This window comes from Brachyhypopomus gauderio, chromosome 3 (genome assembly GCF_052324685.1).
Source record: "Brachyhypopomus gauderio isolate BG-103 chromosome 3, BGAUD_0.2, whole genome shotgun sequence".
Taxonomy (NCBI): domain Eukaryota; kingdom Metazoa; phylum Chordata; class Actinopteri; order Gymnotiformes; family Hypopomidae; genus Brachyhypopomus; species Brachyhypopomus gauderio.
In genome coordinates, this window is record NC_135213.1 from 19,437,985 (window position 1) to 19,465,024 (window position 27,040).

Here is a 27,040-nt window from a genome sequence, read left to right on the forward strand (position 1 = left end):
TTGTATGTCACATGACATTTTTAGTCACTCTTCTTTTTTCAGTGAGCAACACAATGTAGTTTCTCACAGGGGTGTCAGAATACTGCACTGTTGCTTATTCATTGAAGCCTGTTTAGCATGGCTGTGTACAATCTCACATACACACTCACATATTTGACTTTCCAACGGTGCCCCTCCCAAAACACATCTCTTCTTTCCACCCCACAGATGACTCAAAGCTTAAGTGACATGACGAAAAAAGTTTATTTATGTACCAACACTGAAAATGCGTTCTTTTTTTTAATGTTGACCCCATCGTCATTCGCAGCACACACAGTACGTGGTGCCAAGTCTTAAGCCTCCAGTATGGGTGAGTGATTCTATTGTGGTGAAACCCTTTGCGCTGTGAATGACTCGCTGCTGTGTAGGACTCAGGCCCAAACACATGCAGTATTGATAGATTTTGTTTGGCGTTGTCGTGCCTCCCTCTTTGGAGACTATCATTGGCAGTAGAGCCCATTCCCCTCCCCTGGTCCCTGAAGTATTTGATGTTCCCGGCCCTGTGTAATTTAATCTCGGCTGGCTCCCTGCAGCTCTCCCCCATAAACCTCTGCTCTTATAATAGGAAGCTGCAACACAGTTTCTCCTCTAATCTAGCTGCTTCTGCCCTGGAGAGATAAGACAGCAGTTTGTTTTGGCCACAGAGAGCCTGCTGGAACTTAATTGTTTTGCCTATGTAAGGTAAGGTAGCCCTGACTACATGGAAATAGAACATAAGTGCTTGGCCCCCTACCCTGCCGAGTGCTTGACGCATATTCGATTTCACTAGGATGAAACTAAACCCTCTAATCAGAACGTCCTTTGTTGTGCTGTCCCGTATGACGGGCCAGTCATTTGGATGCACACATTGTAAGCCCTCTCCCGTGACATGCTAGGCCTTTCTTTTGGTCTTGGTAATTTGGTTAGAGCTCTGAGACTTCGCACAAGGGGGTGTCGCAAGCCACTGTCAGCACACATGTGCACACTCCTTGAAAAGGAGTTACGAGGAAACACCCCATATGTCACAGCTAAAGAATTCCTGCGTGATTCAAGCCAGTGGAATCCTCGTCAAGTGGGCTGTGACGTATAGGGAAATACGCAGGACATGTGGAATCCAAATGCTTGTAACCTTTTGTCTTATGACTTATGATGGACAGCTGCAAAACTTGTTAAAATATATATTTGCTTAAACACTCGTACAAAAGCTTAAACATTTCATCCCATATTTCTGGGAGATGATTGTCCTTCCATATGATGTAGACTAGTCACTTCACATATACAGTGTCAAACTTATGTCCACCAAGGTAGGGAGCAATCAAATGAACTCGCCACAGAAAATGATTCACCAGTGATGAATCTGAAAGGCCTACTCAATACAGTATATGATTTTTAGCAAAAGCTGTGGTAAAATAAAAAAGCCTGGCACTTTTGCTACACTTGGAGTGTATATTAACAACTGATTACCAAGAGCAAGAGTCTATGAGGAAGAGTCATCTGAAAATTGACACATACCAGTGGAGGCCTGTGTTTGTTTTGTATTCTCTCAGGTAATAAAAAAAATATATTACAGTTTCTTGGTAAAAATATTACGGTTACAACATAGTTCCAGTTACACTGTTCCTCGTGAGATGTTGGCCACTTCTAGCATTTACTGCAATGGCCTTTCAAATGCTTTACAGGTGCACTTACATAACAATGATGTAACAACAATAGAATTACGCAATAATACACGAGAGCGAGTGCTATAACGTGTAATATTGGCACTGCTGTGCTGCAGTCGTAGGCACGAGGTCGTAATACTACACGTTATAGCACGAACCTCGAGTGTATTATTGCGATTATACCACAGTTCCATTATCACTGTTTATTGAAAGATTTTGAGTTAGAGGACGAGAAAATACAACCTGTTTGGTTAAAAACACTCCGCCAGTTAAAATAGTTCTATTCAATGGCTTGCTGCTAAACTTACACAACACTGGGACAGCCTTACCCAATAAATATTATAGAGGTAAATATACACAAAAACAACTGTTGATAAAGTTGTATTTATTAAAATACTAAAATCGACTGCAATGTCGTTGCTCTTTAACCAGGATGTAAATACATTAAGAGCCCAGGACGTTTGTTTTACGGTATTAACTTCGTTTCTCTGCTTTTCCAGCTCATCCAAATCATTGTTTGTAAGCGTGACAAACCTTGGCTCATTGGAGGAATGAGGCTGGTCATTTATAGCTTCATCCTCCAGTTTCAGATCGAAACAAATGCTTTCGAAGCCAATAGATTTAACGAACTCTCTGTAATTCATTTTGATAATGTTGCTGCTTGTTTGTAGTTGCGCGTTTGGCTTGTAAACACTGCTTCGTTGCTAGGTTACCTGTATGTGGCGGAGTAATACATGGAGAGCTTCGGTTACAGTGCTATAACGTGCAATATTGGCACTCCTAGATCGCCTCTCAGCCAATCACATTGTAGGGTCGGAACTAACTGTGGTATAATAATTATTATAACAGGTTTGTTTTTACATCTTGGTAGACTTTTTGACATTATCTTGTGAATCACATATGCCAGTAATAGTAATTGTTGCTCACACAGTAAATTGAATAAGGAAACAAAACATTTCCTTTGCTTTGTTCAGTGTATGTGTGAACAACATGCATTTTATATTTGCAAAGATGAAAATGAGAATTTTGGATAAAAGGTGGGACTATTAGCATGCTGCAATATTCCATGCAATCATTTGCTGCTACTTGAGATCTTTTTGGTTGTCATTTATGATCTTGTTGGTTGCTATTTAAAAAGGATAGAGTATGAGTATGAGTGTGAGGACAGAGTATGAGTATGAGTGTGAGGATACAGAATGAGTATGAGGATAGAGTATGGATGTGAACATATAGTATGAGGATAGAGTATGGATGTAGACATACTGTGTGATCAAAATTAAACATACCACATTTCAACAATATACCACATTTTTTACATTTTAGCCACAGAATTGGAAACAATAAAACTTACCTGTACAAAATAATTAATTCAGGTCAGTCATTCCTCCATAGAAAACTGCAGTATGACATATTTCTGTAATTTCAGTTTGAGCATCAATTGCCTCACAGAGACTGCAAAATGATGTAATCCACAGTAATCTGGGTCTGTGCATTGTATTGCAGATATACATACTCACTAGCAGTGGTGAACCATACTTACTGGCCATGGACCTTCACTAGACATAGCCAAATGAAAAAATGACCGTAGTATTAAAAACACATCTATACCACTGTTGTCATAATCACGTGTACTATGTGCAACGTATTACCTACACAGCTTCTGCATCATTTAACCACCAAATGCCAGTCAGTTATTGACAATATCCTGTGATTCCATTCTTTCAGCTTGGAAAACCTCACGGTAGTGCTGGCTAGGAGCTAGCAAATGAGCTAAAAGGTCAGGAGTAGGGATGCACCGAAATGAAAATTCTTAGCCGAAACCGAAAACCGAAAATGAGGAAACCAAGGCCGAAAACCGAAAACCGAAACACCGAAATACATTATGCCAATTATTAGTAACATTGGATTTATGGCTAACCTCACTAAAATCAAGGCATTGCTATTCAAAGAATAAATCAACTACAAAATTTGATTTGAAAATATTTATTTAGCACTGACATTACAGTAATGCATATTATAAAGTAAAATTAGTGGTGGGCCGTTAACGGCGATACCGCTGACAACGGCCGACCACTAATTAAATTTAACTCGCTTGCAGACCGTTTTTATCTGAGAGGATAAATATATGTATTTTATACGAGTTAAATTTAATTATAACTGACTGGCCTGAAAGATAAATATAAATTCTCTCATAAAAACGTGACGTGAGTTGCAACAACATTAAACAGCTCAGGTAAACACACTTCTGAGAAATGTCGTCTGCTCGGCAAAACATAACGGGGCTCAATGTGCTCTATTAGCCTACGAAATCCCTACGACAGAGAACGGCTGATCGTCTAAGGCAACGAGTTCCATAATTTTTGGTGTAATGTCCTTTGCCTTGGCGCCATCACTGGAAAACTTTTTTGCTAGCTTTATCCAAATAAACACGTGCAGGCGATTTTTGCTTGCGTCATCACAGCACATTGTTTCGGCCGTGTTGTTTCGGTGATGAAAGTATTTCGGCCGAAAACCGAAAATGCAAATTTAAGCCATTTCGGCCGAAAATTTTCGGTGGCCGAATTTTCGGTGCATCCCTAGTCAGGAGGCACCCAAACACGCAGAACTGACATACAAGGACCAACGAGAATACCCTGAGCACATTGGAGCATGCCCACACCATTCTAATTCGAAAAGTGATTGGTTGATTAAACTGCCAATACATAACAAAAGCTCTCTTAATGTAAAAGGCAAGGGTATGCGACAGATTAACAGAAGGTCCTGAGAAGGTCCTTTCTCTGTTTTACCTAGGAACAACGGTGTGAAATATTCTGATTGGTTGATTTTTTATTTCAGCACTGAGTGTTTTTTCAAGCACAAAAAGTGGATTTGAAAACTGATTTAGAGGAAATACAAATTATTTGTGAAGTGTTATTAACATATATTACATATAATAGATAAAGCATCTTTTTCAAGATCAATGGACCTTCAGAGAAGGCCTCGAAGGCTCTGACGGTTCGCCACTGCTCACTAGATACCACATGGATGTTGGGTGAACATCAGAAAAGAGACAATTATAGATCTTTTAAATCTTTTGGTCTTTCTCAGATACATCTCTGCTTTTTTGGGATACAAGCATACAAATATTTTCCATGGTCTGCACCATAATAAAGATGTAACCCCATTGGAATACCATGGCACCGATAATACACTTATGTTATATCCCAATTACTGAAACTTTTATATGGTTTCATGTTTTTTTGTTTGTAATTGTCAGGATAAATGTATCTCCGACAGTTATCAAAATGTTATTTTCAGATGTGATCTGACTCTGGAATCCAGTTCCAAAGTTCCAGGGACATCAGTGATGAACACGTCAGCCACTTACATTGATAAGAGAGGCTTCCTTCTGACAAGCCCTTCAAATCACTTGTTGGTATGCAGGTGGAGTCTTATCTGAGTTTTGGGGACATGGTGACCCTAAGATACAATCATCAGCTGCAGGTCCCTGTGCTGCAGTCATCGAGCTGCTTTGCCTTCCAAACCATCCTACCAAAAATATGCAAAAATACAAAGGCAGTCTCAAAGACGCCACTTCATCAGCCCTGCCACTGCTTACCTTAAATTGGAGATGGATCCTTTAAAACCATGTGGCCATTTTTAATGCAAATACCTGATTTATGAAGCTCAAGAACATTTTGTCTCATTTCTTTCTTATTTTCCTGCATTTCCTCAAAGTGAATGACAGTAAGAACGAATGGTGTATGTGTCACCTCATATTTATACCCCTGTGAAATAGGAAGCCATGTATGAACACATAACAGCCACTAATGACTCAGTTACAGCATGCAAAACATACAGGGCGACTTACCTGTCTTAGATTTCGCTCATAAGCAATTAATGGTACACATGATATACCTTAATTCTTTTGGGTTTTTTTTCCCTTACTTTTTACATTGATTTAAGATAATTTTGTCCCTGGAGCTATAAACATGATGGTTACCAACTCTCACAATGTTGCATTATGTTTTTGTTTATCTGTATCAAACATTTCAGATGAAACTACATCTGTAAGATTATACTGAAAGGAAGTGTAGAAAAATGAAGAAAAGAGATTTACAGACAAAACTGAAAGCTATTGACTCTAGCTATTGTTGATCCTAACTATTGTATTGACAGAGATGGACCACAGTAAGATCCATTTTATATTCTAATTCTAAACTACTGATTGGTATTTGTCTTTATTGATAAAGATTTACATTGATTTCGGGCAAAACCTGAAAGGAAATTTAGCAATATTCTGGCAGCACAATGCAAAATGTAGCTAAGCAGAAAATTCTTGTTTTGCTCAAGTAGGCCTAAAAGCACTCCAGTCACAATGTGATGTTGTTTATTTCTTACTGGTTCCACAGTGAGAGAATTAACGAAATGTTTAAAGAAAGCTAGAGAATGGCCTTAGATGTTTTACAAACGCACACTCAACTCTAATATGATTCTAATAATAAATGACTTCTTAGAATCCGGTTAGTCCTGTTCGCGTATTGTATCTGTACCACAGTCGGTGTGCAGTACTGCTGTGATTAATGTTTAAAGCTAGGGCGAGAGAGGGTTGGGTAAACCTGACTCGAGTGGAGACCAGAATGTGTATGTGTATGTGTGTGTGTGTACACGTACACGTGTGTGTGTGTGTGTGTGTCTGTCTGTCTGTCTGTCTGTCTGTCTGTCTGTGCGGGTGTGCTCGCGCGTGTTCGTCTGTGCTCGCTACCTCCCTCGTGGCTAGAATGAGAAACACTAGTGTTTAAGGCCGAGTGTTTTTCCTGTACTGCACCTTGTGTCCCAGGCTGTGTGAGAAAGCTTGCGGAGTATCTGGCAACCACTCAAGCAGGATGAATTACAGGCTAAGCTCCACTTTTCAACAACCTTTTTTTTCTGTTAGGGTCAGGACAGCTCGGCTGTATCCGGGGACGAGAGAATACTAACCATCCCCGCCATCGCAGTGTGGCGCAATACATGGACATTCTGACCGGAGATTAGACAGTTGAGCCCGACACTACCGTGGAAGCTTTCTGCATGGGCTGCACAGGAGCTAGCACGACGGAAAAGGCTCTGCCAAGACTATAACGCTGTAACTGTGTGGGACCTGCTCCAGGGCGAGATTAATGATCGCTTTCCTTAACCGCAAGGCCTGAGTAGTGCGTTAGCATTATGTGGGACAGGGAAACGAATTAAGAGTGTGAATACGGGCTAGCTGCTTAATGATAGCCTGTGCACTCTTAGTAAAAGACTAACAGCAGGCACGTGGTCCTGTGAATTTTAAAAGTGTAACACTTAACACTTCTGGTAACATTTAAAACAATTGCTTCAGTTACTACTTCAACATTTTAAAATTAGAATTTATTATAAAATATAGTTAATGTTAAAAGATATGGAGTCATTTATCTATGTGATTATCGTTTTACAGAAGAATTACATTTGATAAGGTATTTAGCGTAAAGTTCATAAACTGAATAATTTTTTAGATGTGAACACTGTTAAAAGGTCATTGAAATAATTTCTTCTCAGTGCATAATATGGATGAGCTTAAGTCAATTCAGAATATAAAGCAACAAAATCTATTTTAAGAACTGGAACTAATTACTAAAACAGGAATGTGTGGAGGTTTTTCTGCAACAGTCCTGTTCAGAGCACTAAGAGCATTGCAAAATGTCTAATAGGAGATTAGTATTACACTGACTCAGTATTCTGTAATATACTGTTGTTAGACTGTTAGAGTGACCAGTACAGCAGACAGTGCATTGAACAGTCATCTGTTGACCTTGCAGTAATGCACTCGCCAGAGATTGTCATATCTAATTACAGACCCTCGGCATAGATCTAATCCCTCCCAAGCTACTAGTGAGTTCAAATGAAAGACAGCAGAGAGAAAGCATAGAGGACCTGACATTACCCAAAACCTTAATAGACCATGAGTCTGCCACATAGCATCTGTTTAAATGGCACAGTGGGATTCTGAGATCATACAGGCCTTTCCTTACCTGATAATATACAAGATGTACAAATCATCTGCTAAAACCACAAATCATCTGGTGTGTCAGAATGTGAATACTTCCCAAACTGTAGGGAAGGACATTCCTTAACATTTTATTCCTGTCCAAAGGAAAATGAAAAGGTGTTGATAGAAAGAAATTGCCTATGACTACCTGCATAAACAGAGCCTTAGAGCCCAGATTGCCTGTTTTCCTGGGAATCCCATAACTACGCTGAAACATAATTACCTTATCTCCACCTCGTGTGCGCTAATGTATGTGATCAGATTTCAGGTCATCATAATTCCGCCTCATTCTGCCCGAGATGAGAGGGACACCGCAGAGACCAGTGACTGAAGTGCAGGCCACACAGCCCGCCTCGCTCTACTCGCCATCCTTGCCCTCCTCACCCGCCTCGCTCTCCTCGCCCTCTTCGCCTCGCCATCCTTGCCCTCCTCGCTCTCCTCGCCCGCCTCGCCCTCCTTGCCCTCTTCGCCTGCCACGCCCGCCTCCCCATCCTCGCCCTCTTTGCCCTCCTCGCTCTCCTCGCCCTCCTCGCCCTCCTCACCCTCCTCGCCCTCCTCACCCTCCTCGCTCTCCTCGCCCTCATCACCCTCCTCACCCTCCTCGCCCTCCTCACCCTCCTCGCCCTCCTCGCTCTCTTCGCCCTCCTCACCCTCCTCGCCCTCCTCGCCCTCCTCACCCTCCTCGCCCTCATCACCCTCCTCGCCCTCCTCACCCTCCTCGCCCTCATCACCCTCCTCGCCCTCCTCGCCCTCATCACCCTCCTCGCCCTCCTCGCCCTCCTCGCTCTCTTCGCCCTCCTCACCCTCCTCGCTCTCTTCGCCCTCCTCACCCTCCTCGCCCTCCTCGCCCTCCTCACCCTCCTCGCCCTCCTCGCTCTCTTCGCCCTCCTCACCCTCCTCACCCTCCTCGCCCTCCTCACCCTCCTCGCCCTCCTCGCTCTCTTCGCCCTCCTCACCCTCCTCGCCCTCCTCACCCTCCTCGCCCTCCTCACCCTCCTCGCCTTCCTCGCCCTCCTCACCCTCCTCGCCCTCATCACCCTCCTCGCCCTCATCACCCTCCTCGCTCTCTTCGCCCTCCTCGCCCGCCTCACCCTCCTCACTCTCGGCCAACTGAGCGAACTCCCCCATGGAGACAAGCTCGAGAGGCAGCTCAGCGCCGACTTGGCCGAACCCTTTGCCCATGCTCCCTTTACTGACTCCAGTGGTAATGTCAGAAAGAAGCGAGGACCTGTGCTCAGAGGAGGTGGAGGCCCCCCTCTCAGCTGTAATCCCAATCAATAAACAGTGTGCTGCTGGAGCACGCTTTCAGAACGAAAACTTCTTTAGCTTTGATAATGTGGCGTTGCAGTTAAGCTTTTTCAGCACAGGTATCTTAATTATGAATATGGGTCACGTATTGTTTACCTTTAAACAGAACTGCATATTCTAAGTAGCCTAATTGTGACGGGTTTGTAGGACGTTCCAGTAATAACCATATTATTTGCTGTTTGAATGCTATGATAGTACCAAAGATAATGAGCTGAATGTATAATGAAGTTCTAGAGCCCCTAAGCAACAGCATTGTTAAAGTCACAGTTTGACTCTGGATGTTCAAGACAGCTTATGGTAAGATGTGTTAGTGGAGCAGACTCTGGCTGTTGGAGTCTGGTTTCTTACCTCACTGCTGATAGTAACCAGAGAGTTTGAGTGAGATGGAATGTTCCGTTCACGCACTACTCAGTGTATCTTGCACCCGAACTAGAACCCACTGTTCAAGGGCCCTCTGCCGCAAAGCAGCTGAACTGGGCTAATGTCTTTATAAGCCTGGAGCCAAACAAAGGACAAGGGAGCTTGTCTCTAGGGATATGCAATGTCTGGTGCTTGATACTCAGTCATCAATACAGCACTGGAGCATGATAATTGGTTTTCATATGGCTGCTTTTATCATGCCTGCTGTTTGCTTGCATTTCCTACTGAACATTTGGTGATTTACAGTTGAAACATTAATTAAATTCAGACATTTCCATCAGTGCCATTGGGTATATCACAGGCAGTTTTAGCATTGCCACATTGCTTGTTTTTCTCTTGCACACCTTCATACACAAATAACTCCCACTGTAAACGATCTGCACGGGAGCTTGTTGTAAAATGGGTGTTCTGAAAAACGTGTGAGCAGCTCGCAGGGGAGTGGTTTGGACATTGTCATGAGCCTCTAGGGTCCTATACTCCTCCCTGTAAACCTTTGGACCTAATAATAACAAAAGACATTCTCATATCATCATGCCTTCTTATTTTGAGGCATCACAAACAAGTATAAAAAACCCACCCCTCCCAACGCACATTTATTAAACTCGGTGCATGTTTGCTTTCCTCACTCTGAGTCACTGAGGAGATGCTACCCTGCTTCGCCGGCTTTAATTCCAGCCATAATGTTCACAGTGCTGTAATTAATGAATCCTGACTGTCTCTGTAATACAGAGATGTTCCACTAAATCCTGTTTGTTTTCCTGTGCGTGGTCCTGTTTGTCGAGGCCGCACTAAACTGCACCGCATACTAAGTAGAGCGCGCGAGGTGCATGCTGAAAGCAAAATGCAAGTACCACGCAGACCGTGCGAGTACGCAGGAACAGTGCAGTGAGGAGTGAAGCAGTGGAGCTGAAATACAGCTCAGACGTCCCAGCATCGCTCCATACGTCGGACGCCAACAAACTGGCTTATATTATAAAAAACAAAAAGTTGAGCTTGCCTTTCTAAGACATGATTAGCAGATTGCAAAAGTGTACCATGCTTTTTATCATGCTGAACAATGCTCCTTGGTTAATGAACCGTGAGGAATTTGTCTGAGTGCTTTCTTGAAATTAGAGGAAAAAGAGGCAATAAACTTTAAGCTTCTCTTGCACAGCACTGCTGTGACAACACTAGCATGATGCAGTGAGTTTAAGCACCTTGATATTAAGAGTACTACTGCAGGTTACATCAGAATTCTGTGTAAATGTGTGTGTGTGTGTGTGTGTGTGTGTGTGTGTGTGTGTGTGTGAGGGGTGCCTGGAAGATGGGGAAAACGCAAGACGTGACTCTGTTTTGCAGATCTCAGGTAAGTCTGCTCCATCTCGTCCCAGTTTATTTTAAGATGCCACCCCGCCCCCAACGTGGAGCGTTCCCTTACTCTGAGCTCCAATCCTCCCTATATCTCTCTCCTCTGTGCTCATCAGGACCATATGTCGTGAGCACTGGAGTTCAACTTAAGGATGCCAACATGAGTCAGGGACCTGGGATCTGAACTGGTGTTAAAATACTTTTTTGGCATGGCATTGTCACATTCTGTGTGTTGTCCTCTCACTAGGACCTTGGTCAGGTCAGGTTCTGAATAGAGAACAGGTCCAGAGTTTACTGGCATTTAACACAAGATGGTAGGAGATGGTTCAGCACTGCAGGCAAAGCAATGGCCTCACCTGCTCCTTATCTTAGTAAAACAGATCACTCACTTTACATGAATTACCTTTTAAACATGGGCTTACAGTTCTTTCAAGTCGAATACTCCTTTGTCAGATGTCATATGCATAAAGGGACACTGATTCCCAATTGTTAAAATTCTGAACTCTTAATACATGATTGAAAATTCTATACTTGCTATAAAATTATAATTTACTCCACAGTATTTTTATAATGTTCCATTGTTCATTTGCTCAGTTTAACAGAATATATATAAACGGTGCAGCTGAGATTCAGGACTTTCTTTTGAAGATGTAGTAGAGATTCAGGACTTCCTTCTGAAGATGTAGCAGAGATTCATGACTTTAGATTACTGGCCCATCTTCTCATGTTTCCTCCATTAGCTCCCCTTTGCTGTGCCTGCTGCACATATAGTGTGGTGTTCAACCTGGCTTCCACACATGCACTTCCCCAGGGACCCCAAACATGGAGAGGGCCATACCACAAACACATCAGCTGCTATTTATAGTCAGCCATTTCCCCAGGGAACCTGGCATCAGTGACCCTCTCTTGGAAAACATTACCCATGGTCCAACTTGTAATGTGTGTGTATATGTGTGTGTGGGTGCTGAGGAGGTTTAGGGAGTGACATTCAACCGCGGCGTGCTGAGGATACGTAAACAAGAATTAATTTATTACTGTGAAGAAACTGTTTTTTCTGTGAATATATTTGCATTAATTTCTATACTTGCTTATGAGAATAAGATATTGGAAGGAGAATTGCTGTATGCTTGATTCTGCTTAAATGTGAAGTTATATTACATTATTGTTATTAATCTGCTGATGTCCTGATTGATCAATGAAATATTAAAATCTTTCTATGAGAAGCTTTCTATAAAAACCTGAGTTTTTACTAAGTTGATTTTAATCTTTCTCCAAAAGGGACATTGTTGTAAATATCTTCCACAAGATGGAAAAGTATTAACAGATGAAATAAACAGAATGGGCTGTTGCACAGAACAAGAGTTATGAGTTTTTTTCTTTCTGGCAGGCTGGTTCACAGATAAAACCACACTTTTAAAGACCCTCTAAAAGTCAAATATAATTCACAAAATAAAATTCACATTATCCATTTAAAAAACCAGTTTGAAATAAGAGTATTATGAGTATAAAAGATATATATAAGGATGGCTAGATTTGTGGAGTAAACCGAGGATTTGCCCAGAGACAAAACATTGCAGTGATGAATAAAAAACAGCATTTCTGCCCCATGTGAACATAGCGTGGTCTGTCTACTCCCATCTGAGGCCTTCAGGTTTCCTTTATTTCCAACACATCTTCTCCAGGAGCTGAGAATGTCTTCCAAATAATAAACTGCACTATTCAATGTCATAAAGCTATGGCAGCCATAATTTGTGCTATGGCTCAAAGGAGATCCAAGGTTTTATTGCTGTGATGACAAGAGAGGACAAGAATAAATTACTGATGGTAATACATTTTTTGACATACACTGAAAATAAATAAATTGTTCAGTATCATATATTTTATTACCAGTAATACTTTAATATTAAATAGTAAATTGATAAATTGTACTATTAACATATATGTAATAAAATGTGTGCTATACAATACTATTATGACTATAGCAATGCTATGTTAAAACTATACAATACTAATAATACTAATGCCTAAAGTAAATACTAAAATGTCTTTCATAAAACATCACATATACCAGCAGTACGGACTAGGATCTTAAAATTTGCGGTTTGTCTTGCTTCACCAACTCATCTTCCTCAGCTCCTCTGGAGGGTTAGGATTAGGTAACCTCTCACCCTCCTATTTCAGCGGCCTCTATAAATCCCCAAACAGGGATGCAGTCCTGGGATCGCCTTATGTAATATCTCACTGCACGACTGCTGAAGCTCAGGAAGCATGGCTTGTAATGGAGAGGCTCTGAGGTCGAACCGCTGCCGTGGACCAGGGTTCAGATAGAATGCAATCTAAATGCAAAACTGGCTATTAATCACTCTGCCCCCTGGAACCACACATCACGTAAGCAGCCATAACATGTGCACAGTGTACACACACACACACACACACACATACAAACACACACATAATAAATGCAACACGATTGGCCACTGAGAGGTAAACTAAGATATATTTTTAAAAACATAGTTCTTATTAGGAGTTATAATTAATATTTAAATACTTTGCAATAATAAAGTGTGCTATGAAAAACACTAGTGCACTGGATTCATCACAAACATATTTATGATTAATCAAGTGTGCTAGTGTTCATAAAAATATATGCAGTCTCAACAAAATTTACAGCACCCTCTATACACAGGTCGGAAATATATTTGCTTGTTTGAGCACAAGGCAAACTGGTTGCCTGGTGTCTCAGGAGGAATCCTCATCTGAGGAATGAGTGGCTAGCCACATATCCCCGCAGCTCTACGCAAGCAAAAGGGTTGCCTGCTTTCACAGCGGCCCATTGTGGAGGACCAATGAATGCATCCTGAAATGACCCTCAGAGAAATGAACACGTTACATCATTTTTTCCCGTCAGCACTGTTCGTGTCACACAGAGCTCCAGTGTTCTTTGTGATGTCACAAAGGCACTTTTTTCAGCCTTTCTTTAAGCACCAAGTGCCTGTCTGTGGGCTTACACAGAAAAAAAACATTTAAATGTAATCTTAACATAAAAAAATATATCCATATATATATATAAAGTATCTCCTTACTATATGAACCCAGTGAATTAGTGGTTCTTTTTCTGCTGTCAGGCAGGCTCAGCTGCATTGCTGAAGTGCAACCTCGTTACCTTGATTCCCAAGATAAAAGAGGCTTTGGTGCAGCACCAGCCCCCCTAGCACCACCTCCTCCCCACCAGAGCACACTGCTCTATTTTCTGCAGGCAAATGCATATTGTCTGTATCACCTTCTACTTGTTTAACATTGGCCAAGAAAGATAATACGGGAGGGCGGAAGCTTTGCTTGCTTAGTTAACCATGCGATGTAAATTCTGCATAACCCAAAAGGAAGTCAATGACTTGTGGTTCAGATAGAATGCAAAGGCAGCTCATGTTATGTCGTTATCACACTCTTTCACCTCTGACCTTTTGCCCTCGGGCTGGGTGCCAGTTATTCAATGCCGTCCCATGATTGAGGATAAAAAGTAGTGAGAGTGTGTGTGTGGGTATATGCACAGGTTGCTTTTGTTGTGAGGGCGTTATGGGGTGGGTGTGTGATCAAGGTAGAGACATGTCCAACACCGAAAGCCAATGTGCTGTCTAAGGTTGATTATCAAGCCTATCACATTACTATCAGTTCACTGTAACTATTTCCCTCCCCACCCTCCTGGCCAGCACTGCTGTGTGATAATGGACGACTTTAAGACTGACTGGGTAAGAGGCTCGGCATCTAGATCCTTTTCAAGGTCAGTAAGAGTGTATCCCTGAGCTTGGTAGCCCTGAGCTGTCTCACTCAGATAAGGACACAAACTTAGCCGTGCATTCAGAGTCAGACACAAAGCTCAGAGAGCAGGACAGCACGCTAGGTAGACGTGTGGAGCTCCATCACCAGGACCACATTACACAGTCTGCTCTTTTTCTCTCTGTACATCACCTTTGTCCCCTTCTCTCAGCATTCACAGCTGAATAGAGGCCCTTCCCCCTTCCCTATGTGATGAAAAAAACGTTTAAAGTATAGAGTTCATTTGCATTCGAAAAGCCCACTGGTCAGGTGTGCGTCAATTAGAAGAGGTCTATAGGGCTGTGATAAAGATTCACAACACTCACCACAAATCCATAAATGAGGCTTCGAGATAAGTGACTTTTCCCATCACCCCAGTGACAACGCAGGCCGAGTTCACTAACACACTCCTGCTCTCTGGACAAGTACGAATCAGCGGAAAGAGCTCATGATGCAGTAAGCCATATCTACCCACCCCAGTGTTTAGCCCTTAATAACACTGCGCAAATCAGGAGCCTGCTAGCTTAGAAGTCTTACAAAGCACTCGGGAAAAGGTGTATGGTGAACAGAATATCCTTCAATTCTGAAGACATAATGTGATTTTGTTTAGAATAAATGATCAATGAAAAAAACGAATTTAAATGTTGAGTAGGCATAGTGAAGTATATGCACATCAATATCAAGGCATATAAAAGAAAATATATATAACATATATATAGAAGAAAGAAGGTTGACGGTCTGGGTGCCTCATTCTTTTTTTGTGCTATTTTTCTAAAAGCTTGGAGATACACTCCAAAAATAGTGTGGTAGAGTGAGTCATCCCCATCAGATGTACTCTTCCCTGGGTGCATGGTACCCTTAACACACAGACACACACACAGTCACAGAGAGAAAAGAGCTCAGAGGAAAATTAAATAGGATTGTTATATCAAGGTTGAAAAATACAGGCAAACCATGCAAAGCTTTTATATATCATCTCTAAACACCTATAAATTCACACATTTAGTATAAACTTATATAAGTATAAACACCCATCATATAAGTCCTCTCACTTTATTGTATTTGCTACTTATTTTGAACTAAACTACTTTATCTGGATGCTTTCATTACATTATATATGACATTGTGAGGGTCTAAGATCTATATTAACACAATAGTGTGTCCTTCTGTAATGAACAGCACTGCATTATTCATGTGCTACTGCTTCCTCTGGGTCTTACTGATGTCAGTACGGATGATGTGTTCATCGCTTAATTCTGTCACTGGAATGAATGGCACAGCATGAACTAAAAAGATAGACAGAGGGCATTTAGCCATGTCTGTCGCGTATGAGAAGGCAAAAGCACACACAGTCATGACTGTCACACAACTAACACAAGCACTTCTTCCATATTTCATCAGTACACTTGCTGTAGTGATTTCCTAAGTTGGTAAGGAAGTGCCTCGGTTGAAGAGCAATATTAGCATGTTGGTGTGAGGATTGTTTCCTGTGCTATATTGAGCACTCTGCTCCCCTACGCTGTCCCTGCACTCTCAGCAGGGCGAGGTCCCGTCCAATGATGTCATGAGGCAGAGGTTTCCGTCAGTGCTGTGGACGCTGCAGTGCTCAGACAGGAGCGGTGCTAGCTGGGTCGGCCTGGGGCACTGAGATGAGCTCCTGTGTCCCGGCTCTCGGACAGATGAGCCGCATGCTCTTTGTGTCTCACTCAAGGCCTGGATTGTACACAATGTACCAAGGCACAATTTTCCTGGCCTGCGTTCAACTGAGAGAGTTGGTGTGCTGCAGTGGAGCAGGCAATACGACTCCTGCTCCACTCCCTCCACACACAAAGCTTTTAGAACTTCAGACTCTCCCTCTCTCTCTCTCTCTCTATCTATCTCTCTCCCTCTCTCTCTCTCCCTTTCTCTCTCTCTATCCCTCTCCCTCTCTCTCTCTCTCTCTGTATCTCTCTCTCTCTCTCTGTATCTCTCTCTATCTCTCTCCCTTTCTCACTCTCTCTCTCTCTCTCCATCTCTCTCCCTTTCTCTCTCACTCTAGTCTTTATCTATGCTTATCTATTGATGAGTTAATATAATTTTCTAAGTGTTTTTTAAACTTTACAAAAGGGGTTTCTCCGTCTTACTCACATATACAAATCAAAGAATTACAGGACATGTATATTATCGGCATCGCCTCATGTCAAGCTGTTGAAGTCCCGATTATTAGTTTTGTAAAACTAGTATTCATAAAGTCTAAAGTACAGCAATATATAAAAGATGGAGATAAGCAGGTCCAGACAGTTTTTTTTACTCCAAAAGGCAAAACTGCTTTTTGGATTTGTAATATTTCATGTCAATCTCAACTCTGTTCTGTAAAGTTGATATGTTTTACTGTGCCTACTCTCTGGTAATGTTTCAAATAATATTTTTTGAAGCACATGAAAAACACAACAAATAAAAATAGCTTTCATAAACCTCCCAACTGATGTTAATCAGTTCCATATCAGTCAATCAAAATCAAATGGAAGTAGCCTATGGCTGCTGAGACTCCATCAACACCCTGTAGGCCTAACTTTTGCCCAGATATAATGTAAAACTTACATTATAGACTATTTTACCATGAGTAATAACTTATAAATAAATTGTGTTATTTACAAATTGAACACCATCTGCATGGGTTATTTTCATCTATAGCACAGAATTAAAATTGAATTTGCTTTTTAAGGTGGCGCTATGACTACACCAATTTCTCTATGACAGAACTGGCTGCACTCTCCGGCTGCATTCTTCATCAGGTCGCTTTTTTCACCTGCCAAATGTGCTCCCGTGCAAGTCAGACTTCAAAGTAGCTCGGTGAAGAAGATCCTCCCCTGCAGATGGCAGAGGCCGGGGTCTGTGGGCTGCGAGAGACCGTGGAAGAGGAGACGAAACGCAGATTTAATAGGGTTCGGCGCACTGTCCGTGAACAAGTCCATTACTAACACACAATGACATGGCACAGATGAAACCTCAGTAAAGATCTTCTCCACATAGCAGCGACACTTCTTAAATAGCACAGAGATGGCTGTGCTAGCCACATGAGGCTAAGCGTTTCACATAAATTACATAACACACACACACACACACATACGACGTAAATGTTAAATATTATCCATTTATTGTATTCCTACATTAATAACTACCACTTTGTGGGTGAAGTACACCAAGTGTTACATAAGCACATTAAAATAACATTTTTGTACATGCCTATCAAAGTACAACTTCCACACGGGACTGTGTTAAATATTAAACCAAAGAACTTCAAAATACGCTTCCTGGCTAAAAATATTGTGCACATAAGTCCTGTGTTTGAGAAACGTGCCCATTAAAATATGCTGAGGTATCGAATAGGACAAGACTGTTCCAAATTTAACTCCTCCGGCAGATCCCTGGATTAGATCTCAATGAACAGCATTAGCACACCCGAAAGCATTTACAGAGGTAATTGGGAGAAACTGTTGCTTAAAACATTAAGAGGAGAGATGATTGTGAAATAGGCAGTGTCGACTTGACATGTAAAACGTCAGTATTTTAATAGCCTGTGCTGGTAGATCAAGCGACAAAATAACAGGACGGTTACCGCGTCAGAGTAGTACTTTCAGATGCTATTTAAATACTTGAAAGGGGCCAGCACATACATGCATTATTATTATAGTGTAGTCGACTCATGTCATGCTCTCGTGTTCTGCCCTTTCTCTTTTCGTTTTAAATGTCACCACGCTGCGCGAGCATGTGTGAAAGCCACGCGGACGGTGGAACAGGGGCAGCGCGTTCTAGGAGCGCCTCGCGCCCGCCGCGGCGCGTGCCGCTCCCGCTCCGTTATGGAGGAATTACATAAGAGCGAGCGAGGAGACATTCGGGTCGACAACGGAAAACGAACCACAACGAAGGTGTATGAGAGAGGGGGGGAAGACAGCGACTGAGACATAAAGATAAAGCTTGTATGTGATTACACGAGACGCCCTGAGGAGGGCTTCCGGCTCTTGTAGTAACGGATTAACCTCGACCTGCCCGTGGATTCGACCTGCCCCCATCGCACCACTGTTACACAAGCAAAGGCGCCGTTACGCTTGGATACGCTCTACTCCCGACCACAGTGTTCCTTAAAATACAACACTACTCGCACACGAATCGTGTCCATTTAGTTGCACGCATACACTGTGTTTTGTTCACATCATGTCATGGTAAAAAACCTCTTTACCCAAACATGAAAGACTTGCACATGCTTAAATATAGAACACCAGCTCCACTTGGTAAAAAATATGTGCTGTGCCAATAATTGAATAAAAAAATAACGAGCTTCATAATATAAAATAATACATATTGCACTACATATTACATTTACAGCATTGGACAAACACCCCTGTCTAGCCTGACTTTATATTCTTTATCAAATATCTTCTTCTAACGCTAACGTTAAAAACGCTGTGTGGCTAAAGCCTGAGACTGGAAAGAAGACGCTAAAATATTCCTTAGGTGCATATTCAAGTGTAGTGACTCAGAGAAGAGGTGAGTCTTCAGTGTTCGTTTAAAGACAGCCAGTGACTCAGCGTTATGGACAGCCAGTGCGAGTTCATTTCACCACCTGGGCACCAGGACAGAGTCTTGATACCCTTGATGTCTTCTGCGTGTCTTGAGCGATTGCGGTTTAAGGGAAACATTTGCTAGAAGCTGAAGGCAGCGTGGTGCAGAATGGATTCTGATTAGATGTTCAGGTAGGATATTAATGTCTGTGGGCATTGATAAGCTTACTGAAATTGATCGTAAAGACAGGAATACAGAGAAATTTAAATTTTCATTTCTTTGTAATAAAAAACGGACAAGGTTCTTTTAAAATATTACGTCATAAAAATGGATGCAATAAATTTTAAGAAGGCTATAGCATAATTTTTTGTCAGTAGGGCTGTTTTATCTAAAATATATATAGTACTTCATCTATTCATATTTTGATCTCGTTAAATATGTGATGGAGAAGTGCTTTTTCAGTCGTGCTTACCGGTCAAGTGAGTTTCAAGCAGCGTTGGGCAGTGATACAATGCTTGTACAATGGTGACATCTAATGGACAAATTATGTAGTGCCTTTAAAAATATTTATTGGTTTGTGTGCGCGCGTGTGTGCCTGCGTGCCTGCGTGCGGGTGTGTGTATGTGTTATTAACATGTTTTACTATACTGTAAATAAATCGTTTAAATGTTATACATTGTGCATCTAAAACTATTGCACTGAAAATGTTTATTTATAAATAAAACTGGAAAAATGTACATGTTTCGTGAAAGGTTTTTGTTTAATGCTGAAGGCTGAAAACTGAGGATTCTGTGGATAATTTCCTGCCCAAACTTTAAATCAAATCAAATGCCTCTGATGGAAGGGATAGCTGTTTTGAGACAGCTATCTAGAAATGATTATGTTTAGCATGTTTTGTAAAGTTCACTCTTCTACAGAAATGTATATACCATGAATAGGCAGACATAAAAAACTTAACACAAAACCTGTTATAATTTTCAAAATAATCATCATGCTCTTAATCACTGCAGTAAAAAAAATTGTTCTCACTTCAGCCCACACTCTTACCCACACTTTCTGATTATTTAGCAATATTTAGTTCCTAAAACATCTATATCAGATGAAGCATAGTTCTCATTATTTTATTACTATAATCAGAAATATTATTAACTTTGGTTAATTAGACATAATTGCTTTGTGTATAGATAAATAGTGCAATGTTGCTTTAAGAAAAACACTGTTGGTTAACTGTTGGTAAGTACTTAAACAGAAAAAAAGTCTCAGAGGGTTAAGGTGATGCATTTATGTGGCTATAGTGATGTAAAGTGATGTATTTATGTAGTTATAGTGATGTAATGTAATGCATTTATGTAGTTATAGTGATGTAAGGTGATGCATTTATGTATTTATAGTGATGTAAACTGATGCACTTATGTTGTTATAGTGATGTAAAGTGATGTATTTATGTAGTTGTAGTGATGTAAGGTGATGCATTTATGTTGTTATAGTCATGTAAAGGGATGTATTCATGTAATTATAGTGATGTAAGTTGATGTATCTGTGTAGTTATAGTGATGTAAAGTGATGCATTTATGTAGTTATAGTGAAGTAAAGTGATGCATTTATGTAGATATAGTGATGTAAGGTGATGCATTTGTGTAGTTATAGAGATGTAAGGTGACATATGTATGTTGTTATAGTGATGTAAGGTGACGTATTTGTCTAGTTATAGTAATGTAAGGTGATGTGTTTATGTAGGTATAGTGATGTAAGGTGATGTATTTGTGTGGTTATAGTGATGTAAGTTGATGTATTTATATAATTATAGTGATGTAAGGTGATGTATGTATGTAGTTATAGTGATGTATGTATGTAGTTATAGTGATGTAAGGTGATGTATTTATGTAATTATGTAGGTCAATCATGCTTACGTTGTTATACACAGACTATTTATGTCATTCTTATTCATTCATTCTCTGTTTCTCTCTAAACACACACACACACACACACACACACACACACACACACACACACACACACACACACACACACACACACACACACACACACACACGGACACTCAACTTGCAGGCTTTATCATTCCATGTCAAAGACAGACGTCCCTGCCCCAGATTCCACGTATCTTCCAGTGTCTGTGTGGCCTGGATGGGAGGAACAGAAATCGCTGAAGAGGAACTGCCAGGCTAAATCTATAGAACAAGGTTTACCTAACCTTACATGCACTCGGCACATCAGAAGAGGAGCACTTGAGGCTGCTGTAAAGCCGAGCTGGAAAGGCACACATACAGCAGTAAATTTTCTTTTATGATGCCAGGAGGATTTGTTGGTATAATGAACCATTTCAGCGTAACAATATTTAGGAATGGAGAATTTTAAAGGGATTAGGAAGCCAGGGTGTTTACTTTGGTTGGATGTAAGCATTCCCTGGTTCCTCTAGGTCATGACCATGCTGTACGTGCCCAGCCTGAGATGATCTTGAGCAAATATGCCAGTCATCTCTTCAGTAGTGAGTGGTATGTGATAGACAGATTATTTATTTCCTTGTACTTTTCTCTCATGTAGCCTACTAAGAATTTGTCAGTTAAAAGAATGAAGGTCTCGCTCTGCCATATTTTTCCTTTCTGCCACTCCCTGTCTCCAAGGTCACGCATTTGCTTTCCACCACCTGCAGTAGCTGTCTTTTGAAGCCCACCCTGGAAAACTATACGGAAACCAGCTGGTGGGACGTTCGATCTCCAGCCATGGAAGTCCCAAATGTTCAAACCTCATATCCAAACATGCTTCATCTTCCAGCTCTCTCTGTCCTCAAAATGCCCTCCCCCCCACACCCACTCAACCCACCCACTAAACCCACCCACCCAACACAGCGTGACCCTCTATTTGGGGTGTGTGTGAGGTGGTCTTATGGAAAAAATGAAGAGGCTCCAGTCTGTCCTGAGAGCGGGTTCAGGAGGAAGCATAAGCACATTCTTATTCTTCCCCATTTGACGTCCCCAGTCAGGCCAGGGTGCTTAGATGAATTAGGCGATACCTCTTCTTGAAGGGCAAGGTCTCATTTCAGCTATTGTTTCATGCAACACTCTTCTGAAGCCTCGGATTAGACAATGTTCATAATTCGTAGTGAATTCGTAGAGAGTTCGTAATATTTTGGCAATGTAATTTATGTTAAAAAGTGAACATAGTATGCACACAATTTATATAATATACATACTTTTTTATATTATATACTTGATAGTAAAAAGGTAGAATGATAATGCTTATACATTTTGAAAATTTTATTTTGTCATTGACATGTTGACAACAAATATGAAACAATGATTATAAAAAAATATGCAAATGCTTACAGAAAATGATAACATTAGTGTTTTATATATAAGAACACAACACATTAAAATAAATAGAGAAAATAATCAAGACTTCCTGTGCTAAAATATCTACCTGTACATTCAAATTTCACCATTACAGAAAGGTGCCATAGATATGAATATGGTATAAATGCTTTAAAAAGCTGCAACAGATTTTACACTGAATATAATACAACTTACCCAAGTGCACAGGACAAACCTAATTCTATAAGTATATTACAACAGCTTTATTGTGATATGTCACTAAACACCTGTAAAATAGACGTTTTAAACTAAGAAAAGTCATTTTGCAAAAAAGTTTGCAAAACTATGAAAAAATATATAGATTCCCAGTAAGACCCACCTTGAATTTATAGGGCAGGCATGGGGTTCCTTTTGAAGCCCGAGGGGAGGGGAGAACACTCAGCCTTCACCTACCAGATGGGTTTGATTAATGCTTCCTCTGTCCACAAATGTGTTCTTTCACTTTAACCTGAGAGATACCTTAGCATGTTTCCTATGTAAACTTCAAAAGTTGATGTTGTGTAATTGGTTATATTTCCTAACAAGCTGCAGAAACATATCTGTGTCTTATACTGGCATATCCAACCTTGTCAAAGCAAACATCTTAACTGGACTGGAATGTTGTGGATATTACAAAAGTACTACATATAACAGAAGGACTTTAAGATAAATAGGGTTTAGTGAAAGTACAGGTAGTGAAAGAGACGCAGAAGTGGGTAATGTAGAGGGTGAACACCAACCACAGGAAGAAGTCCTGAAAGTATCGTCAGTCCTGTATACACTTTGTATATTTCCTAAATAGATAAATGGGGCATTGAGTTTTTCAAAAGGATAGCAGTCAGTGTGGGCCAAGTGTTGTGCTCTCTTGAACAAACTCTTTCAGGATGTCACACGTGTTTTTGCTGATGACCTCACGCAGCCGGCGCACACGTCGCACGCTGAATGGGCTGACGAAGCTGTCCGGCCGGAGCACGGCCATGCCGTCACGTGCGTCACCCATGACGATGAGCTGTGAGTCCGAGGCTGTGACGTTGGGGCACGGGCAGCTCCAGTCCATGTCCTGCAGTGTGACCTCCAGCGGTTCCTTCTGGAAGAACTTCAGGCCCATCTTCTCGTCCTTCAGGATCTCCTCCACCGTGATGAGGGCGCGGCCCATGTCGGCCTCCTCTGTCAGCTCTGTCACGCGACCCAGGATCACGAAGTCGCTTTTGCAGAAACTGCTTACCATCTTCTGCCGCGGCCGGCATGGCTTGCAGCGATGGTGCCGTGGATACGGACACGAGTCCTCGCACGCCTCCCGGCTCTCGAAGTTGTTCTCATTGCCACCACAGCCGCCAAAGATGAAGGGATGGCACTGGCGGAGAGTAACGCTGTATGACCAGCGTGGCTCGTACGCCTTGCACGGGCCCTGCAGGCTGGGCAGGCCACAAGGGGGCGCCAGCTCGGATTGACAAGACAGCATGCACAATTCGTATGTGTCAAAGTGGTTCTGGTTGCGGTTGCATTCACCATAGGTGAAGGTGAAGCAGCTGTTCCTCTTGCTGTCGTAGTACCAGCTCAGCTTCTCAGCACCACAGCTGCTGCTATCAGGCACCTTCAGGCAATCCTCAGCAGGGAAATGAGAGGAGTTTTTAGGCTGCTCTGCCTTGACCAGGCTCCTCTCAACCACAGACAGTACAAAATGGGCTTGAACTGAACCGCCAGAGTTTGTGGCGGTGCAGGTGTAGACACCTGTATCTTCCAGCCGGGTGCTGTAGACCACCAGCTGTCCGGTATTGGTGACGACCATATTTCCCAGGACATTGTTGGGTTTCATGATGACATTCTCCTTTCCCTCCAGTTGCTTCTCCCAGGTTATCTCAGGCTGCGGCCAGCCAGCCACGTTGCATAGGAAGCTGGCTGTCTCGCCCACAAACACAGACTCCTGAGCTGGACCTCCTGAGATGACCGGAGCTTGCACATCCAGTGGGGTGGTGTGCAGCAGGGTGGTGGTTGGCAGGGCCGTGGTCCCTGGAGGCATGGGGCTGGTGTTCAACGGGTGGGACCTGCAGGTTACTACAGACAGCGAGATGCCCTTCGTACAGGCTTCTGCATCCATGTAGCACTTGTTGTAGTAGGTCATGCCGTCCGATGCGCAGGTGAAGTGGGGCTCCCTCTCACAGCGGTCCCTGCATCTGCACATGGGCTGCCCAGTCCAGATGTGGCATTCAGAGCCCTGCTGGGCGCAGGAGAACTGCTCACAGCTTGCCTCCTTGGGCATGCCCACGGGCCCTTTCTTCCCAGTGGCATCCACATACCGGGCTGCCACACAGCTCCTGCTCCCACATACGTTTGAGCAGCACTTTTCAAACGTTTCACATTCCTAAACAACAGAAAGCTCATTCAAGCATTTTCTATATTTTCTAGGTGTGGTTTTCCATTCACTTTATTCACTTTACAATCAGTATTCAGCAGTTGACTATAATGAAATGTAAAAATTACATATATGAATGGATATATAAATTGATATATAAAGCAAATGTTAAATAAATAAAGCTCCGTGAGGTAACTCACCTGATCAGACTCGCATTCCCGCATGCAGGTGCTCATTGCGTCAACCCACAAATTTGGGTTCATGTCGTTAGGGCAGACCCCTGCGTGAGAGTACGCCACATTTGGCAAACGCATGCCTTCCACGCTGTTTTCCACATGAAAGATTACGAAGTGCCTAGCCAATAACCAGATCCAACATGGAAAGAGCATCCGCAACATTTTGGAGAAAACAAACTGATCTTAGTAAACGAAGAGTTATTTTCTGTGACTTATTAAGTTTGTCGAGTTGAGAAATTGTGACAGCGCGTTCTACGGTGCCAAATATTATTATCAAAAATCGGCTAGAGATTTAATAGATTGTGCACAGAAGCGTGTGGAGATCCTGGTATTTATACCCCAACACTGCAGACCTGACCGAATACCGTCTTGTACAGGCTATTCTCCTGACCACAGAACTCGCCCTTACGCGCACATGACAGTTATGAATTGCTCTGAAGTTCATGAGTGAGGCTTAAAAACATCTGTCCTAAAGTTGGGTTGGTACTGGGATACCTGCCTGGTTGAAAAACTTCTGTAGCCAGCGTTAACCCTTTAGATGCAAACTTGTGAACTTGCGCGCCTTGGAGAGTGTGCGCTAGAGAACCGTGCGCGACTCTCGTTTAGATGTAAGTATAGTAAGTGGCACAATATGGGGTGAGTTGAATTCTCTGTCTGACAAAAAATAGTCCAACCTCAAGCCCAACGCATTTTCTAGCCCTACAAGTAACAAATGTCTAAATGAAACGTTATACCGTTACAAACAACATAGAAGAAACTATATCATCAGTGTAATCTTTTGAAAAAAGGTATAGTATAAAATGGTAGCCACCGTCAAGGTCGACAGGGGATTTTTAGATAATTAGATCATTTTGATGTCAGCTCTGTCTTTTATTAACTTACGACAATAGTCGGTCTTAAAAAGCAAGAAGAAACACATCATATTCAGAAGAAGTACAAGAAGTCTTAAGCGTAATCACAATTTGAAACTAATGAGAATGATGCACACTATTATACGATAACGCGAACAATGATACTGCAGAAATGGGTGCACTGATTACCCACCTTTCATGAAAACATTATACGTATTATAGCATAATACCGGCTGCGTTGACATTTTGTATAATTTATTTTACATGACATACTGCGTAGCATTTCCTGCTGAACGTTTCGTGCGCATCTGGTGCGTAAGTGAAATTAATTGCTATGCCTTACCGCAGGTTATTTGAAATTCCTATATTTTTATTTAATTTTTCAGGCTTTTAATCTTGGTAAACAGTTGAATGACCGCAAGAAGGTTATATTGCTATACATAAATTTTCCTTCGAGATAAAATAGGGGATTGTACCATTTTGATAAAAGGCATATGGTTTTATATGAGTCTACATGCTGTGAATGCAAGTACAACATTTAAAACACTGTAGGCAGATCAAATAAGCATTTCTTTAGAATGGATCAGCCTGAAATATATACTTCTACACTCACGTGCTCATAATTTCAGAGCTTACAGTCAGCAATGCTTTCAAAGCCCATAAATTTAATCACTTTCACAGGACTGTAGCTATTAACATCAATAAGGTTGGTGTGAAATCTCTATAACAAAAGCTTAGTTTATGATGAACTACACATTCTTGGAACCGCAGCATTTCTAAATAAGTGTTTCCTAATGAACTTCAGACGAGCTTTGAACACCAGGTTGTTCTTGGGAAGTTTCACCTCATGTTACCCCTCCCAGCACAATATAGGTTCATTTGAACAGTGCCTGTTTTTGTGCCATGGATTAACTTTCCACTTAACAAATCGAGGAGGAGATTTATGTAATTCTAGGAAACTCTTTGTCCTCACATACCCTCTTGCAGAAAAACAACTCACAGTCTACACATCTGTCAAGGGTGTCAAATGAGGACAAGGAAAGATTCTAGATTGCAGTTCCAAACCATGAGCTCTTTATACTTGCTATTTAT

The 27,040-nt window shown here is 41.7% G+C and overlaps 1 protein-coding gene and 1 long non-coding RNA gene across 2 annotated transcripts; both read right to left on the reverse strand.

Moving 5' to 3' along the window:
* Window positions 1–11,000: 11,000 nt before the first annotated feature.
* Window positions 11,001–17,653, reverse strand: LOC143510574 (uncharacterized). The gene is made up of 2 exons (XR_013130024.1): window positions 17,387–17,653; window positions 11,001–13,121 (listed from the first exon to the last, which is right to left on the reverse strand). It is a non-coding gene; the product is annotated as an uncharacterized LOC143510574 (long non-coding RNA).
* A 5,241-nt stretch (window positions 17,654–22,894) lies between these two features.
* Window positions 22,895–25,610, reverse strand: wfikkn2b (WAP, follistatin/kazal, immunoglobulin, kunitz and netrin domain containing 2b). Its single transcript, XM_077000087.1, has 2 exons — window positions 25,062–25,610; window positions 22,895–24,870 (listed from the first exon to the last, which is right to left on the reverse strand). The coding sequence occupies exons 1-2, from the start codon at window positions 25,257–25,259 to the stop codon at window positions 23,347–23,349; spliced, it is 1,722 nt and encodes a 573-aa protein (XP_076856202.1). The 5' UTR covers window positions 25,260–25,610; the 3' UTR covers window positions 22,895–23,346.
* Window positions 25,611–27,040: the final 1,430 nt, after the last annotated feature.